This window comes from Naegleria gruberi (assembly GCF_000004985.1).
Source record: "Naegleria gruberi genomic scaffold NAEGRscaffold_39, whole genome shotgun sequence".
In the NCBI taxonomy this organism is placed as follows: domain Eukaryota; phylum Heterolobosea; class Eutetramitea; order Acrasida; family Naegleriidae; genus Naegleria; species Naegleria gruberi.
Window position 1 is genome coordinate 285,576 of NW_003163288.1, and position 18,368 is coordinate 303,943.

The 18,368-nt window shown below is 33.4% G+C and overlaps 6 protein-coding genes and 2 non-coding genes across 8 annotated transcripts; 5 read left to right on the forward strand and 3 right to left on the reverse strand.

Moving 5' to 3' along the window:
• Positions 1-197: 197 nt before the first annotated feature.
• Positions 198-6,965, reverse strand: NAEGRDRAFT_80599 (uncharacterized protein; the record flags this gene model as incomplete). The annotated part of the gene is made up of 1 exon (XM_002674611.1): positions 198-6,965. The coding sequence occupies one exon, from the start codon at positions 6,963-6,965 to the stop codon at positions 231-233; it is 6,735 nt and encodes a 2,244-aa protein (XP_002674657.1). The 3' UTR covers positions 198-230.
• A 1,112-nt stretch (positions 6,966-8,077) lies between these two features.
• Positions 8,078-8,149, forward strand: NAEGRDRAFT_t458. The gene has a single exon. It is a non-coding gene; the product is annotated as a tRNA-Pro (tRNA).
• A 105-nt stretch (positions 8,150-8,254) lies between these two features.
• NAEGRDRAFT_t460 lies at positions 8,255-8,326 on the reverse strand. The gene has a single exon. It is a non-coding gene; the product is annotated as a tRNA-Met (tRNA).
• A 415-nt stretch (positions 8,327-8,741) lies between these two features.
• On the forward strand, positions 8,742-9,110 carry NAEGRDRAFT_70329 (uncharacterized protein; the record flags this gene model as incomplete). Its single annotated transcript, XM_002674533.1, has 1 exon — positions 8,742-9,110. One exon carries the CDS (start codon positions 8,742-8,744, stop codon positions 9,108-9,110), a length of 369 nt encoding a protein of 122 aa, XP_002674579.1.
• Positions 9,111-12,011: 2,901 nt separating this feature from the next.
• Positions 12,012-12,749, forward strand: NAEGRDRAFT_70330 (rab family small GTPase; the record flags this gene model as incomplete). The annotated part of the gene is made up of 1 exon (XM_002674534.1): positions 12,012-12,749. One exon carries the CDS (start codon positions 12,012-12,014, stop codon positions 12,747-12,749), a length of 738 nt encoding a protein of 245 aa, XP_002674580.1.
• Positions 12,750-13,125: 376 nt separating this feature from the next.
• Positions 13,126-14,130, forward strand: NAEGRDRAFT_70331 (uncharacterized protein; the record flags this gene model as incomplete). Its single annotated transcript, XM_002674535.1, has 1 exon — positions 13,126-14,130. One exon carries the CDS (start codon positions 13,126-13,128, stop codon positions 14,128-14,130), a length of 1,005 nt encoding a protein of 334 aa, XP_002674581.1.
• Positions 14,131-14,477: 347 nt separating this feature from the next.
• On the reverse strand, positions 14,478-15,422 carry NAEGRDRAFT_70332 (uncharacterized protein; the record flags this gene model as incomplete). The annotated part of the gene is made up of 1 exon (XM_002674612.1): positions 14,478-15,422. The coding sequence occupies one exon, from the start codon at positions 15,420-15,422 to the stop codon at positions 14,478-14,480; it is 945 nt and encodes a 314-aa protein (XP_002674658.1).
• A 1,280-nt stretch (positions 15,423-16,702) lies between these two features.
• On the forward strand, positions 16,703-18,337 carry NAEGRDRAFT_70333 (uncharacterized protein; the record flags this gene model as incomplete). Its single annotated transcript, XM_002674536.1, has 1 exon — positions 16,703-18,337. The coding sequence occupies one exon, from the start codon at positions 16,703-16,705 to the stop codon at positions 18,335-18,337; it is 1,635 nt and encodes a 544-aa protein (XP_002674582.1).
• Positions 18,338-18,368: the final 31 nt, after the last annotated feature.

The following is an 18,368-nucleotide window of genomic DNA, read 5'->3' on the forward strand; positions in this document are numbered from 1 at the left end:
TACAATATTTAATAAACATGTATCTGTTCATTCGAAAGAATATTATTCTTTACAACAAGTTTAACCAATGCATATCACTATTTTCCTTGAAAACAAAGTTTCCACCAATATCAATATTAATTGACTTTTGATGAATAATTCAATTCTTAATATTTCTTTAAATTTTAAATTAATAAAAAGTTTTTAACTTTCCTTGATTTAATAAATAATTATAGTTTATTACTGGACAATTACCAAAATGCACACCAACCGATGTACATTTGACATAAATTAGAGTTAGATGTTGCTTGCTCAATTAAGAGTTCAACTTGTTCAGAACAATTCAAAGTGTGAGGCTCATCTTCAATTTGGTCATCCTCATCTTCATCAACAAAATCTCTGCCCAAAAGCTTGCTTTCAATTCTTGAACTGACAGATAAAGCTCTTTGGTTGAGAGCTTCTGGTTGTTTGAGTGATTCTTCTTCAGTTTCATCACTTTGCAATGATCTTCGGAGATTCTTCTCACGAAGTGATCTAGAAGGATAATGTACACTATCGTGGTCGGTGTAAGATGAAACAGTTTGAGGAGAACCTTCATTATTTGACCTGAGTCCCATATCAGAGTCTTGTTGCATATTATTTGCAATATTTTGCATGGAAGATTCTTGAGTATTGTCTTCATCATTTTGAGTTTCAAGCAAACGCCAATTGATCAAAGGATCGTGGACGAAAGCTTCTAACATGGCCATAACAGAATCCTTATTTTCTCTTAACACTCTCATGACACTTTCACAAGTAGATTTGAATGTTCCTTCAATACCACAAACCTCCATAGCATTAATGAGCATTCTTGTAAGTCTGAAAGGAACCTTTTCAGGGAACTTATCTCTGTGCATAGCAACTTCGAAACAGTCACCAAAGTCAATGTGAACAATTTTACCAGTTGACTTTTCCAACATCAAGTTACTAGGGTGTCTGTCACCAAGACCAAGAATATAACCAACAATAGACATAACAGCCAATGAACGGGTATAGTTAGTTCTTCTTTCAAGCCAGACTTCAGAGTTTCTACTCTTGAGCCACAATACTTTGTACAAATCTTGTCCTGTGGTATTTTCAAGAGCGTATTCAAACACTTCAATCTTTTGCATTAAAGTTAAATTTTCATAATCAAAAGCGACTTGTTGCATGAGTCTATGTTCAATGTTCAAGAGTACATTTCTGCTATCCCTGAATTCCTTGATAAGAGCGTGAAGAGTATCACAATTGTCAACCCAACCAATCAAACCAGCATTAGAGCTGAGTGGAATAACAGCATATCTCTTAATACTAAGATCACGAGTAGATGTTTCAGGATCATTCTTCAGCAAGGTGTTAACCAAACCGAAGAGTTGCATTACTCTTTCGTCTTGTCTTAAATCTTCGTGACCCTTCAACAAGAATTGATACTCGTTACCGTCACTACCGAAAATCTTGAGTTTTCTTGGTCTTTGTTTGGAAGATATAACTCTCAATTGACGAGCAAAGTTAGCAATTCTAATAACTGGTTGTCCACTCTTGTAAGTACCAGGAATGGCAAGTTCTAAATCATTAGCTTCCAATAATTTTGGAGAAACAATTTGCAATTCAAGCTTCATCATGTGTGGAAGTTGCTTATCAATTCTTCTAAATACATGATAGTACAGGTCCCAAGCTTGAGAAAGTTCCTTTTCTTTCTTTGTTCTTTGATACTTTTTACAGAATTCCCAAGCATCCTGGAGGTCTCTACCGAAACCTTGTGCAAAAGCGATTTCGCTCAAAGTCTCTGGATTTTGAATCATTTCATGCAATGGCTTCAAGGTATTTAACATGCCAGGGACGTTGTGTTCGCCAAAGTACAATCTAGATGCTTCTTGAAGTCCTTCATGCCACAATTCGTTCCACAAAATTGCAACTCTAATCAACTCATGACTGACCATAAGAGCTTGTTCGGCAAGAACTGGGTTATTTTGTCTCATGTAATTAAGCAAGGATTCAGCAGCCTTCTTTCTTGACAAAGATTGAGAGTATGAACAAACTGTTAATGGATAAACCAAAGCTTGAGGATGTACTTTGCCAACCTTGGACAAAAGCTTGTGGATCAATTTACGAACAGGACCCACATGGGAGTTAACACGAGCAATAATTTGCGGAATAACTTCGAGCCATGTATCAATTGAAACAGTATTAAAACCATCAACCAGAGTCTTTTCAATTTCTTTCATAGCACCATGTTTGAACCACAATGTAAGTAAACGTAAAATATCTTGCAAGCTTGAGTTTCTATCTGGACTGAGATTAATAGAATTGAAAAAGCCAGTAAGAGCAGAGATGAGATAAATAGTCATAGCTTCCATATTTCTTGAAGAAGGTTGAGACTTCTTTTCAAAGTGAGAAACAACTTCAGAGTTGAGAAGAGCCCATTCGTGCCAAGCTTTGTACCATTCCTTATCGAAATCTGTGGCAGCCTTGAAATGAGAAAGAATTTGTGGTAATTTGCTCTCTTCTAATCCACCATGTTGTCTGTAAATAACCTTTTGCCATTGTCCCAATGTAAGGAATGCTCTAGCTTTAAGTTGGTTATCACATTGAATGTTGTATACAAATTGGTTCATTAATTCATAAGCTCTCATTTGCTTTCCTTCAACCCACATGTGTTTGAAATATTCATATGAAATCTTTGGATGTACTTCTGGAGAAATGAGAAGCTTTTCTGGTTCTTCACTCAATGAAATTCCATCAACTAATTTTTGAAGAATCTTTTCACTCATTCTAATCTTGTTAGACTTTCTGCAAATAGAAGCAAACTTCAACCATGTCGAAAGATCTTGTCTTTCAGGAATTACTAATTTTCTAACTGAGAGAATGTTTTGCCAATGTTCAACATTTCTCTTACAACCATGAAGTCTGTCAATCCATATTTGGTGAGTAAGAGCTTTGGTTTCTTCATCTTCAGCCTTTTGATATCTAATAATTTCTTCCATTTCAGACAATTGTTGGACGGTAACAATAATATCATAGGCTCTATTGTAACTTTCACCAACAAGTGCTGCAAGTTCGGTATCCAAAACTTTACGAGTCTTATCAATCAAAACCTCTGCATTATGATGATCCTTTTGGTGAATAGCCAAAATTGCTCTAAAGAAAGCACCTTCACTTGTATCTTCGCTGAGAATGTTAACATAATTTCTCATGCTTTCCCATTCTCCCAAGTTCCAAGCAGCATGAGCTGCCATTGGTGCCATTTCTTCTTTGATAGTATCACTGAAAGTGTTCCATGATTCTTGGCAAAGCTTGAAAAGCTTTTCCCATTCGCCAATAGCCTTCAAACATCTCATCTTACCTAGAGTTAGGCTTTGGTCATATGGATTTTGCTTTTGTTTGATACTGTAGGCGTCATAAGCTTCCTTCCATCTTTGAAGTTTTTCATACCACGATTCTTTGAGTTCAATACTGTGATTCTTTTGAGCATATTTAAGAATACCCATAGCGGCTTCATGTTGTTGGAGTTGGTTATTGATACTAATCAAATCTTCAATGAGAGCACTTGGATTTTGTTGGAATTCAATTTCCTTATAGTGCAATGCCTTGGCAAAACATTGACATTTTTCAGCCAAAGCACCAAGAGCACTTATAGCAATAGGAAGTGGATTTTCATCATGTTCCATAAATTCTGCCAAGTTCAAAAGTGTTTGCAAAACTTCAGGAGGTAAATCAGGGGAAGAGAATGCCATCTCCAAAGCACGCACAACTTCATTTTGTGCCTTATCATCAAGTTCAGACCAACAGCTGACAAAACCAGCATTAAATAATTCTCTAGTAAGTGGATGATAGACTTGAGCTAATGCTGAACATGAACGTAATGCAGGAGAAGGAGATTCTTTCAAAAGTTCAACTGAAAAACCTCTATTCCATTCAATCCAATCGTCCTTGGTTGCTCTCTGGGATGCTTCCCATGCCTTTCTCAAACTATTTTGGTTGATAACCATTTTCTTGACCTCTGTCATTGAGTCTTCTCCATTAGAATTACTAACTTCATCTTCATCATCAGGCATATTAGGAAGTGGAAGTCCCTTCAACAAGTGGAATATGAATTCATTATACTTTTGATGTGTGATATTATATTGAGTTAACACTTTAGTAACCATTGGAATGAAAATAGAAAAGTCGCTTCCCAATTGGTGAATAATATTGCAGAGAGTATCCATAGCTTCTTGTCTAATTTCATTGTTTGGTATTTTGAGAACTCTAGAAAGTGGATGAATAATTCTTGAAGAATATTCTGAGAAGTTCAAGATTCTACTCAATTTACCAATACATCTAATAGCCTCTCTCTTAAGAGAAATATTAGCCAATGGAGCTTCGAACAATTTAACCACTGTTGGAATAACGAGATATAAATATTCTTCTAAATGTCTACCAAAAACAATAAGTGCATGAAGTGCTTTCTTTGCTGGTTTAAATTGTTGAGGAGTTTGAAGAACGCTCAATATTTGAGGGATAACATCAGGAAGGTTTGGTTTGAATTGCTCATTAAGTGCTGTACAAATTTCCTCTTCTAGTGAAATAATTTGTTCCTTGAAATCAGTATCAGAAGAACTCATATCCCAGAACTCGTGGATAAGTAGGAAAATCTCGTCTAAATAGTTTCTGATATGCTGCTTAACAATAGAAACTAGCAAACTTAATTGTTGGAAAACAGTATTACGAATATTAGGTTCACAATTTCTAATCAAGTTCAAGAAAGGAGGCATAACTTGAGGTAAGAAAGGAACACATTTCATATTTAAACTGGTAAAGATAAACATGACTGCTTGGATGGCGTTAAGATGGTGAATGGCAAGAGAAGGATCAGTCAAAATTCTAATAAGAGCATTAAATGCAACTGTAGGATAGTATTCTTCAGAAGAAGGGCTTAAACCTGGAATAATGTCGCTGCTGTCGTTAGTTTCCTTTGCTGATTCCAATTGGAGCTTGTGTTGATATGGATCAATAGCACCAATAATACCAAGAACTTTGATTATTTCTCTTCTTGTGGTCCATTCTTCTTCCGACTTTAAAATAGCTAATAAAAGTGTCAGTAAATTAGGATACTTGATATAGGGAGTGATTACATAACCAGTGCTGGCAACTATTTGTCCTAAAGTCTTTACAGCCATAGCTCTCTTTGCTGAAGAACTTTGATCTTGTAAAGTTTCAATTACAGAAGGCAAAAGATCATCAATAAAATCAGCAATATCCATTCCACCAACTTCTGCAAGTTTACCTGTTGTATCCAATACACAAGAGGCTACATTTGGATTATTGTCCTTGATTCTTTCCATTAAAACTTTCAATACGCTCGAAACATATGGTTTTATCAATCTAGGAGCTGCAACTATTAAATGACCAAGCATTCTAGCGCTTTCTTCCTTGCTTCTAGAGTCTTGACTATATTCAAGTTCAGTCAAAAGTTGGAGAAGAGCCTTTCTTAAAGATGGAAGAACAAATGCAGGATTTCTAATGCTCAATCTTCCAATAACAGAAATAGCAACCTCTCTAATTTCGAAAAATTCATCATTAAGAGCAATAAATAAGGATCTCAAATTATCTGATAATGCCAAATAATGATCAAACTTTGGATCTAAAGAAGATAAAACAGCAAATCTAATTGTGTAGTCTGTATCTGTAATACCAACAATTAAAAGTTTTGCTAAAACATCACCAACAACAGAACCAAAATGACCTTTAACTGGTGGTTTTCCTTGACTGACAAGAAGTCTGCAACATGTTTTAGCAGCCTCTTTTCTAACAGAAGGTATATCATCATCCAAATATTTTACAACACAATCATGTACAAAATCTATCAAGTTGTGTCCCTTGACATTGAAACTTCCCAAAGTTTTAAGAGCAAAAACTATTGTTGGTGTACTATAAAGTGTAGATTCAATATGTGGAGCAAATTGGGTTGGAGGTGTGACTGGATTAAGGGTATTAAATGGTTGTCTAGCCAAAATTTGAGAAATTGTGTCCAAAACTCTCTTTTGAATAGGTTGTAAGAGTGCAGGGATTTCTTTGGAGATAATTGTAAGGGATTGGATAAGTGTTGTGGTTAAGCCACCAGCAAACATGGAAGGAAGTAAATGTAAAATACGGAGAGAAACTGTATCACCAACAGCTTTTGAAATATCACTAATACATGTTAAAGATTCCTCGCAAAAGTTCTTCTTTTTGATTTTAAGACCCCATTCTGTTATTATGTTGAAAATGTCATCCACATATTTCTTGATAGGTTGTCCAACACGTGTTGTTAATTCACCAAGAGCAAGAAATGATGAAGGTCTTTCGAACCCGTTTTTGATAGCTTCTAATATCAAATTAATTGATCTATGTAAGTATTTCTCATTAAATCTTTCTCCGTAAAACTTTGCCAATACGGGTATAAGCTCAATGACAGTTCTTCTGACCATTTTATCTTTATGTGAGTGGAATCCAAGAACTGTATTACAGATGGCATCAAATTCATCTTTCAAGACATTTCCTGCAAATCCTAATAATTCACCAATGGCAAGTAAAGCTCCGTGAACAACATCAGATTTAGCATTCTTAAAGTTGATATTTGTCTGATTATAAATATCTTGATACCAAATATTACGGAAATTTGTTGGACGTTCTGATATTAAACCAAGAACAGCATGAAGTGCTTGCACTGAACCAATTCTAACACTTACGTTTGGATCAGTGAGTCCATTCCAAATCACACTCAAAAAGCTTTGTACATGTCCATAAAATAGTGTAGGAGCATTTTCAGCAAGTTCTTTTAGAATAAACACTGCTGCATATCGTTTTCCGTCATCATTTTTCTTGTTGTTATTGTTATCACTTTCCAACCATTCCAAAGCTCTCTTAATTTCAAATTCAACCCATTCTGCTGTTAAAGTTTTAGATTCACTTGCTCTGGCTAATTTACCAAAAGTTTTGGCAACCATTAACACTATCTGAGACTCGTTAGATGGATTTGCTACTATATTCCTAAGACATTGATAAAATCGAGTTTTGTTAATTTTCCTTTGATCATCGTATCTAACATCAATTAAAACGTCGATTAATACGATGGCAGCAATACGGTCATTTGTTTCTCTAGAGCTTGAAAACTCTACAATTTTACTATGGTAAATATCATCTATAAACTTGATAAAGTTGTCAGCTGAATATTCACGATATATTTTCTCAACCTATTATCATCAAGATATTGTGTTTAATGTTTATAATATTATTTAGTTTGATGAACAACAATAAAAACATACCTGTGTTTTGAACAATTGAACCCCAATGTTCCTTTGTTCCTCGTTCTTGCTTGTTATATTTGAAAATATTTCTACCAATTCACTACTCATTCTTTAATAATTTAGTGGTGATCATCAACTAAGAGTGATTTTTCTATACAATATTATTTACTATTCGTCGTGATGTGTGTTATTGTTGTATTTACTATAAAGGATTATTAGTAATAGCAAAATAATTTTACAGCAACAATAAATTACTACCCAAGAGAGGATTTCGAAGATGATGATGCTGGGTTGTTGCTGTAATTGTAGAAATTTTGCTTTTTTTTAAAAATAAATAAAAATCCATTACGTTAATTGAGAGGCGATTGGTGATGAATTATTTACTTCATCCTTCCTATCTGGAAGTTTTGTAAGAAATATTAAACGTTGTTTATGTTTGAATTGTCGAACCAATTTATTAGGAACAATTTCCTGTTAATGGCATCGTGAACCTGGAATGTAATGGTGCAACAATAAAACCAAAGGAATAAATAACTAAAATGAAAGAACTCAAAAATTTGAATAACATCTCCTCTCATTACCGCCTTAGAAGTAAATTATTCTTCATAATAAAACTCCTCTGAATCTGAACCTTTAATCTGGGATAACATAATCTATGATAAGTAATATTGAAATGATTGTAGAATTATCAATATATTGACACTACTCAAAAGTAGAATATGGTATGATTCTTTTCAATTAATCCTTGCAAACAGATATTAAACAACTATGCAGTAGACATCTATTTTAAATATTATTCATTTTCAATATAAGGGACCATGGTCTAGTGGTATGATTCTCGCTTTGGGTGCGAGAGGCCGTGGGTTCGATTCCCACTGGTCCCCATTTCCTTTTTAAATTAATCCCATTTAAATTAGTATTGGTTTGTTTTTGCCTTAGTGCACTAAATTTATTAATAGACTGTTTCAATTCCAAAATTGTAAAATGATTAGCAAATCTAGGTTTCGATCCTAGGACCTATGGGTTATGAGCCCATCGCGCTTCCGCTGCGCCAATTTGCTTTACATTACTACAAAGTTATTATTTTTATTAATGTTATTGGCCAAGTGAACTTATAAACACAAATAATTGTTATTTAAGGAATTTATTAGAATAGCAAACAACAAGTTTCAATACGGTAAGTGATACAATCTCTTTCGTAGGGATCCAAATTGAGTGTGCTAACTCAGATGGACCACCTTTGAGAACTTATAATAATTTATGAGCTTGGCCTCTTGCATTCCATGATTATGTTTCAGCAGGTGTCATTGATTATGTTTTCAATGATGTTTTTGACAGTTTGACAGATATTGTTGATCCAGCTAATTGTGTTAGATTGCAAACTTTTCCAAGGTATCAACTACTTTCTATGGGTGATGAATTCTTTGCTCCGTAAGTTTTCTTACAAAATTTCATTATTTAATCTCACCTTCCTTAATGTATAGGGATCTTAATGCACTTTCCTATTCAAAGATTAAGGATGAAAAGTATGTTCGTTTCCTTCCAAACACTGCTCACTACATGTTCAACACTGATGTTCTTACTGTTCTTGGAACATTCTACATTTCCAGATTGAATAATGCAATTCTTCCAAAGTACAATTTCTCTCATGAATATGTGAATGCAGGTGTTGTCATTTATGTTTCAGTTAGTAATGGAATTAAGCCATCCAGTGTTAAAGTTTGGAACGCCACCAATCCATTTGCACACGATTTCAGAACTTCCACCATTGGATCCAATGTTTGGCAAAATCAAACCTTAATTGAAACTCAACCACTCGTGACTGGAAACGAATCAGCTGAATAATCCTTTTCATCGAAATTGGTTTGTATAGTCCTTGTAAATGATTGAAGGGAGTGTTAAAACATTGTAGATTTGATTTGGATGAGGATCTTAGGAGAAAACTGCATAAATTTGTATTAATTGCTGCAGTTTCTATGTGGGATTTGGATGAGAACCGAAATTTAAAATTGGAATACCCGATAGAGAGTTGGCATTCAAAAACTAAAATGACACCCATACTTGCAAAGTCAACATATTGATAACCACCTATGAATGGTGCTTGATAAAACTCTTTCAATAATTCTCTCCTCTTAAACACTGATTAAAATTGTGCAATAACATTTCCTCTCTCATAACCCTTGCATCAATTTTAAATAGTTTACAAATAGTGTCATTGTAAATTGTCTTATCAAAATAATCTGCTCTCAACATTTCTGCAAAATATTTGCTAGATCTCTCCATAATGGCAATACTGGGCAGTGGTAAGGTAATATCGGGTGAGTGGTAAACATCAGAAAGTGATGACATTTTTTTAAAGATATTTAATTTATTTAATATTCACCATCTCCTTAACACCCACGAAATGCTTGGTGATATTCTCCTTACCAGGTAAGTAATTTTTACCAATCACTTTCATATTACTCCACAGAGAGGCCATTAAATAAACGAATCTTTACAAAGTAAGGCAGCCTTAAATATCAACAAAGAATCTTAGTTAGTCTAAAGATTTGGTCTCAGGCTGTTATTGATATAAGACATCTAATAAAGTTTCTCGTTTTATTCTACGCTAATAGGACCAATATTAAGTAATGTTAATTGTTTCATTTCACTTATGTATTTGGATCCTTCTGCACCAATTTGATTTCTACCAATATTAAGTAATGTTAATTGTTTCATTTCACTTATGAATTTGGCTCCTTCATCACCAATTTGATTTCTACCAATATAAAGTGATGTTAATTGTTTCATTTCACTTATGAATTTGGCTCCTTCATCACCAATTTGATTGCCATCAATATTAAGTGATGTTAATTGTTTCATTTCACTTATGAATTTAACTGTATCTGGAGAGTTAAGCAACTTATTAGAAAACTTAATGTTTACAATACTATTCATGAATTGACTTTTCATTAACAATTCAATTCTATTTTCTGTAAATTGTTTTTTAAATTGAATAACAAGTTTTGAACGTTCCTTGATCACATTAAACCATTGTTTTGAAATTAAAGAACAATTATTCAAAATAAACCACGAATCATCAATCATGCAAATAATTTCAAAACAAACATCATCCGAAAATATAATATTCTCTATTAATTAGCAATTCATTTCATTAATTATTATTATTATGAAAACAACCCTTCGAGAAAATACCAACCTTCTACAGGTTTTACCTCCATCACGATGATAATAATGATAGCAGGAATATTGGTAGTTTTTTCTGATAGAATATCGCAAACAATTCTTAATGTTCCATCATGTTCGCACAAATTAAAAGAATCAACAAATCAATAAGAATGGGCTTGTTCTGTAAAGTATTTTTTTCAAAGTCAATACAGTAATTAATATTTTATGACAGAGTAATAATATTAATTACTTACTGTGATAGATAATATCAATTACCAATATTTGCCAAATTTCCTTGGTCTAGCAATAAATGTGTGTGATTCTTCTTCTAATAACTGTTGAATAACATCAGTTTTATCAACATGCCGTTCTTGATAATAGCAGAAAAGTTGTTGTCATCTTGATGTCTTCATTAATTATTGTACTCTCAATTTTCTGTATTTTTCTAACAATTGTTCTTCTGGTTTGGATAGGGATGGTTCTGCTATTTCCTCTTCTTCATTATTCGCTCTCTTCATTTTTTTAACAATATTTATCACAGTTTATTTTGGTTCTGATTTGTGGAAGCTTAATACATAAACTAAGGGTGTTATCATTATCACAATTCACAATTCAAAGTTGAAAAGTGATAGGGAAATTGTGGCGAAGGCCTTCGCTCAGAACCTACTTCTCTGATATTTGCTTAAGAGCATTTGATGCATGTTGTCATAATTTGAATGACATTTGGCGTCCAATGTGTAAAAGCTAGTACAGCTACATTGAAGAAACAACAGAGGAAGCAGGTACATTAGCTCGAATTGTAATTGGAAATTGAGAATTGAAATTCCATTTGCTTGTGAATTTTCTGCATTACCAGATTCAAAGAAATTTAAAACAATATCCAAATCCTTTATTATTCAACATTAAGATTTTAAAATATTGATTGGCTACGGCCATATCACGATTCATGCACCTCATCCCGTCCGATTTGAGAAGTTAAGCATCGTCGAGCCACATCAGTACTGAGGTTGGAGACAACTTGGGAACCTGTGGTGCTGTAGTCTTTTGCTTATTGGTTTTTCTGTTGAGGTAGTAGAAATTGAAAATTAAAGTTGTGTTATCCTGAGCTCTTCTCAATGTATTATCCTCTGTGCTACTCTGGGAGATTCTCCAACAACTACCTTAACAACCTTTCTTTTTGTAAACTGTGTGTTTACCAATATTGTTGAATATTCGCCCGATTGGTAAGTGTTTTGAACTTACAAAAAAAAAATGCGACTATCAAATATCTTTCAAATTTTGCCTCACGATTTAATCAAAGAAATTCTCAGCCACATCAATTGTGTCGAACTAATATTCTCGCTCACACAAGTGTCTCGATATTGGAGAAGTGTTTGTCATGAATTTATGTGGCAACACTATCAAGAAACAAATTATTTAAGGCCTCCTCCTCCTCCGAAGAATCTAGATTCGTCATTTGAATTTCTCTACTCACCAGAAGGAAGAAAATTCACCAAATATTTGCTCCGAAAACAAGTTTATGAATTTTCGAGTAAATTACAGAATAGTATTGAAAAAGGAAGTGATTCCTTCTCAAAAATGATTTTGTTGAAAGAGGAGTGGGTTGATGAAGAATTGAAAATTCTCAAGGGATACTTTAGACAATATTTTGATTTACAAGAATTGAAAACTGAAACGATTTCACGAGGATCGAATAGTTTTATTGGAAATACGTTTTCTTTTATTGGATCTTTCTTTTCAAGTAAATCAAAATCAACGAATAGCTTATCAAATTCAACAGTATCTCACAAAGATGAAAACTATCTCACAAAGATACTTTTGGATGGTGAATCTGGAAGTGGAAAGACTTCACTACTCAATTGTGTCTTTTATAATTCACCTGTTGTTCCAAATGCTTACGTTCCTTGCATGGGTGAAATGCCCATTAAAAATTATCAATTTGGAAACACAGCAAGAGTCAAAATTCAAATTTGGGATCTTCCAGGAAATACTCGTTTTAGAAGTATTTCTACATCCTATCATAGAGGAGCCACATTTTTTTTACTATTTGTTGATCCTTATTCAATTGATTACAATAGCTCACTAAAAGAAAAGCTGGAATATATGAAGAGTTATCTACCTGGAAAGGAAGTAATTTTCATTACAACAAAGAAAGATCGTACCAATGAGAAAAGATACTTTTCGAATGAACAAGCAGATCAGTTTGCTTTCGAAAATTTTGGTGGAATTCATTTAGATATTACCAATACTCAATTGGATGAACCAAAAACTATTGTATTATATTGTGCACTACTCAAATATTTACTTTCTCCTTAAACATTCCAATACTATTATTTAACAAAAACAAATTCGTTTTTCATTAAAGAAAAAAATGTCGCTAACTAAACTGGCAAATGATGAATGGTTTGAAATTGCTCAATATTTATCTCCGTGTGATCTTTACAGAGTTTCACAAATTAGTCAACAATTTTATAATGAATATTTCTCTAATCAACAAGATTCGTTTTCTTTCCGATGGTTTCCACAAATGATTTGTAAAAAAGTAATTGATCAGGTGGAGAGGAGTTTTTGCCTTCTGAGCGATCAAGAAAATTCGCTTTATCAAAAAATTATAAAAGACGAAACCTTTATATCCAGAGCAGAATGGAAACAATTATTGAAAATTTATTTAAAATCAAGTTATTTAAAAGTCATGATGTGGAATATTACAAGGGATGATGGCGATTTTCTAGTTTATTTTCCATCGAGATTAGTTAATCATGATTGTGAAATTCTTTCAAGAAAATTATTCTTGAAATCGAATAATGATGAATACAGAGATGAGGATGAAATGATCTTGATTCATGGATACAAACAGGGAACAGACAATTTAATAATATTTTCAAAAGAATTGGTTGATAAGACAAGACAAGTTAACGAAACAATTCACATTTCTCAAATCATTGATTTAAAACTAGCTCATTTAGATTCTTCACACAGTATTTTACGAAAGATATTATTGAAGATGTGGGAAAACTCTCCTCACAAGAGGTTGTATCAGTCATTGGATATGATCGTAAAGCAGGAAATTACCTATCCTAATAAGAAATTAACTTTTCAAGTTATGCAATTGAATAGAATGCAAAAGAAGATAGTTTTAGATTTTCCAGAAGTAGGACTCCACTCAGCACAAGTCAACCTTCAGGTTAGACCATTCAAAATCAGCTATGTATTTTCAAATCAAAGTCTGTGGATCTCATTTAAAATCTTAATCAGAGAATTGATAATTGTTGCCATGATGCTCATTTACATTTGGTTTAGAACTAAATTATCTTGGAATGGAAATTCTTATTCATGGTTCGAATGTACTATTCGATCTATTCAGGCTCTTTATGTGAATTCTGATTTTTCCTTCCTTTCAGTGATACAAATGATATTCTACGCCATGGTTTATTTGTTCATTTTTATTTTCGGAGGAAAATATGAACGTGCAATCTCTACAATTAGTATGGGGTATTTTTTCATAGCTCAGGCACATCTTGGACTATTGGAGGAATCACAATCTAACATTGTACAAGTTGTGAATGCTTCGTTTGAGCTTATTCATATTACACATTTGGCTAAATTGCTGGTACAAAACATACAGGGAGGGATAGTTAAAAGATGCAGGTTTTGGATCAAGTCTGTTTTGGATAAATTTTGGCATGCATCTGAATAGGTCAATAGTTCCAAAAGGTATTCATTTATGTCTCCAATAAATTCCATATTATTAATTCTTAGCATTCAACATTTTGATTGCTTCATTGAAATATTCTGGAGTTTCAGATGTAAATTCCAAATATTTTCCAGTTTTTGGATGTTTAAAACCCAAATATGAAGCATGCAAGAATTGTCCCTTCTCAGTTGCAAACTTTTCAAATCCTTCCTCTTGTTTGGATTGCTTTTTTTTCTTAGTCTTTTTACTAGCTTTGAATCGAGGGTTATAGAGGGCATCTCCTACAAGTGGTCTATTAAGGTGGGCCATTGATACTCTAATTTGGTGAGTTCCTTTGAAATAATTGTTAATTAAACATTTCTCAAATACTTACTTCCAGTTAAAAGTTTACATCTCACAAGTGTTAAAACTTTACAACCAGTTAAATTATTGACTGGGAAGGTTTTTTGCTCCTTATATTCAGTAATACTGAGTTTGGCACCAGTTTCTAGTGCATTGTTAGTTACCTCTCTCTTGGATGGCATGGAGTGATGTCTCTTTATGTAAATTTCAATTCTTCCTTCTGATTGGTTCAATTCATTTTCTACAAGGGCTTGGTAGTATCTGGTTATTTTATCTTCATTATTTTCATCTCCTACATTCTTATTTTCGAATAATTTCTTCAATGCCAAATGAGTTTCATCATCTTTGGCAACAACCATAATTCCACTAGTGTCTCTATCCAATCTGTGAACAATACCAGGTCTGTAATGTTCTTCACAGCTTCCACAAGTAGATAATTTTCCATTTGTGTGGAATAAGAGAGCATTCACCAAAGTTCCAGTAGTATTTCTTGGTTTTGGTTTTAAAGAAGGATGCACTGTCATGAATTTAGGCTTATCCAAAACAATGAGAAAATCATCTTCAAACAGAATGTTGAGAGGAATGTTTTCTGGCATGATTGCATCACTTGTAGTTGATGAGGAAGCAGCATTTTCCTCTGTAGTATTACTGGCTACTGATAATTGTTCAGAACTTGATGATTCCGAAGAGGCTGTTGTTGTCTTTTCCTTTCTTTCCTTCACAATAACCACATCACCATGTCGTAATTTGAGAGCAGGCTTATTAGTCTCCTCATCATTATATAAAAATCTGTACTTTGAATTTTCTCCATTTGAATATTGAATTGTCTTTCCGAGTGATGATTTTGAAACTTGTCTCTCCTTGAAGAAACAATCAAATAGAAAGACATCGAGTCTTTCCTTGTGGTAATCAACAGAAACAGTCAAACTTGCAATCTGCTCAAAAGAAGACATTTTTTAATATTATTGCAAATCAAATTCAAACTTTATTTGCAATAAAAAATTGTGCAAGAAGTTGTTGTTAATAATTAGTAATTGTTTTTGGATGGAAAGAGGATGGATCCTTCTTGCTGTAAAAATGTAAGATTGGGGCGGATTAGTATTTACATTGGTTTGGATTGATAAGAAAAAGTCTCATCAATATTGTACATGGGCTCATTATTATTACAAGGAAAAATAGTATTACAATTTGTTGTCAGTCACAGTCTACTACACACATATTTACAAGTTATTCATCTTGACCAAAAAGTTCTTCAAAAAGCCTGTTTGTGGAGAACTAAGAGAACTTCCACTGTTACTTCTTTGTCTAGAATCAGTTGAGAAGACCTTTTCATATTGACCAAGGCATGGATTATATTCCATCTTATAGTTAGGAATGGACTTGACAACAGATGAGGAAACGTTATTGGTGTTCATTGTTAGGGTTTGATGTTGTTGTATTTGTTTTAAGTTTGATTACTTGTTGGTGGGAAATTGTGTGACATCATAAGGCATCAAGAAAATTCAGTTAGAATCATCGCATATTTTTAGAATGGAAATTTTCCGTAATTTGACGAGATAAGTCTTGCAAAGATTGGACGGTTGCATGTGAATCGACAATTACAAAGACCTTTTTGTAACTCACAGACCAGTTCCTTGAGGAAATTTTTTGTTGTATGAAGCCAAGTTGTTTGAGGAAGAGCTCTTCCTCAAACCGCTTAATCGAATTGTTGGAATTTTTAATAAGGTGACCTTTGGATGCGAAATTATTAAGAAAATTTATTTATAGAGTTGATGAGGTGGCGACTAAAGTTATTAATTGCTTGAGAGTAACAATTTAGATCCTTAGAGGAGTTTACAATCATTTCTTTTTTAAAATTAGAGGTGGTGTGCTGATAGTACCAATTATGTGATAATGCTAATATAATTTTTATTTTGAAAGAGATTGAATTTCACTTTATCTCCAAATAATTACAAAATTGGAATATTACATGCTGTGAAAATTAGTGAAAGAGGAGATTCCAATGCTTGCATGTGTGAAAACACAACTTCAACTGTAATAGAAACTCTTAATATTTAATTACAAGATCGCTCCACCTTAACTTGACAGATTTTTATAACTCTATCACCACTAGCATATTATGAAATGATCCACTGGACCGTTTTGATATTTTCAAATGAATGATAATGGGTGTGGATATTGATGCCCTGTTAAGGGGTGCACTTTAAATTTCTCATCACAAAAATTTGTCATCATGAAATTGGAACGTTTCTTATTGCTTGGTGTTACCATGTGGATGGTTGTGGCCATGCTATGGAACGGAAAGATCAACCCAACATGTTCAACAAGTGTATCCTCTCCTGTTCTCTTGATGGTTAACGCTCAGCAAGACCTTTCCCTTGAAGATTTTGAACAGTTAATCAAGAAGACCTTGAGAAAGGACTGCCCACATTTAAAGAAAGCTGTTAAGGATGGATGGAGTGTATGTGATAAGGAGTATGGTGAGTTGGATTTAGCTGGTAAGGCATCTTCCTCTGAAGTGGACATGTCCCTCATTAGGAGTGGATATGGCTACTCTCCTGTTGAACATGAGATCAAGTTACAAGTATTAGAGTCAGCCAATGCATCAATCATTGATCCACCAATGGTTGAGACTAAGGAAATGCATTTTAGCAAGGTGAGAGATTTCTACAACCATGTCTATAACATGAATTCCACAAGTCATGTTGCAGTTTTGTACTCTGACACTTTGGAAAATGCCAAACAAACATTCACCACTCTTTTCAAATCAAAAACTGATATTCATGCTGTAGATACCAAATATGCTCACTACTCTGTCAAGACCACTAAACAATTACAATTCACCACTAGTTTTCAAACAATTTTACAAAAACTACCAATGAGTTACCATTCAAAAATTTATGAAAGATTTATCAATATATTTGGAAGTCAAGTAATGACTAGTGTCTTATACGGAGGATTGGTAGGTCAAACCAGTATCATCAAGTCATGCTATTCAAGTGAAAGTGCAGTTAAATATTCGCAAGCAAGATTACAAAAATTAATGACTGGAACCTCAGATGTTGACATTCCAAATACCTTCTTGAAATATTCCAAGATTATTTCGAGTGATATCATTGGAGGAAATCCAGAAATTTCCTCAATCAAAAAGAGAGTTTCAACATTCCCAAAAAATAGTTCACCAATCAAATTCCAAACTGTTCCAATTTGGAAATTAATTCCTGAGGAAAATTATCAAAGAGAACATTTAAAGACTGCCTATGACAATTTAATGACCAAATCCGCCAACAAATTTGAGAAATTGATTTCAGATATTGAAAATCTCAAGTTGAAACAAAGTGGAGCAGCAATTCCTGCAAAATTATTCTATTCTCAAAGTGAATGTGGATTCAATTTTGCTAAAGATCGTTGTTATGGAAAACGTAAGACTTCATGTAAAGGTAATAAGCGTTCTGCATGTACTGGGCTTGTCAATAAGAAATCTGACATTCATATCGTAAGAGGAGCTCCATCTAAGGTAATTGACAAACTCTGTCCATTTGAATATAGAATGACAATCTTCCCTACAGATGTTTATGGTTGCAGATCTGCAGCTGTCAGATTATTTGTCTCAAGAAATTGGCAGGATGAAATTCAAGTGTCAGTTGTCTATTCTTTCATTGATGACAATTACAAACTTGTTGAACAAGTTGTCTATGTCTCACCACCACAAAAACAAGGTGGATGTATTCAAGTTTCTACTAGCAATTTCAATAATGAAGAATTGAGCACTTCTTTGAAGGGTTTGAAATGGAGATTGTGTACTAATTGCATGCCAATGATTGGTAAGGATCATTCATTAAAATGCGGATGTCCATATCTTGTTTAGATTTTTGATTTAGTGTGAAATAAACTTTTTC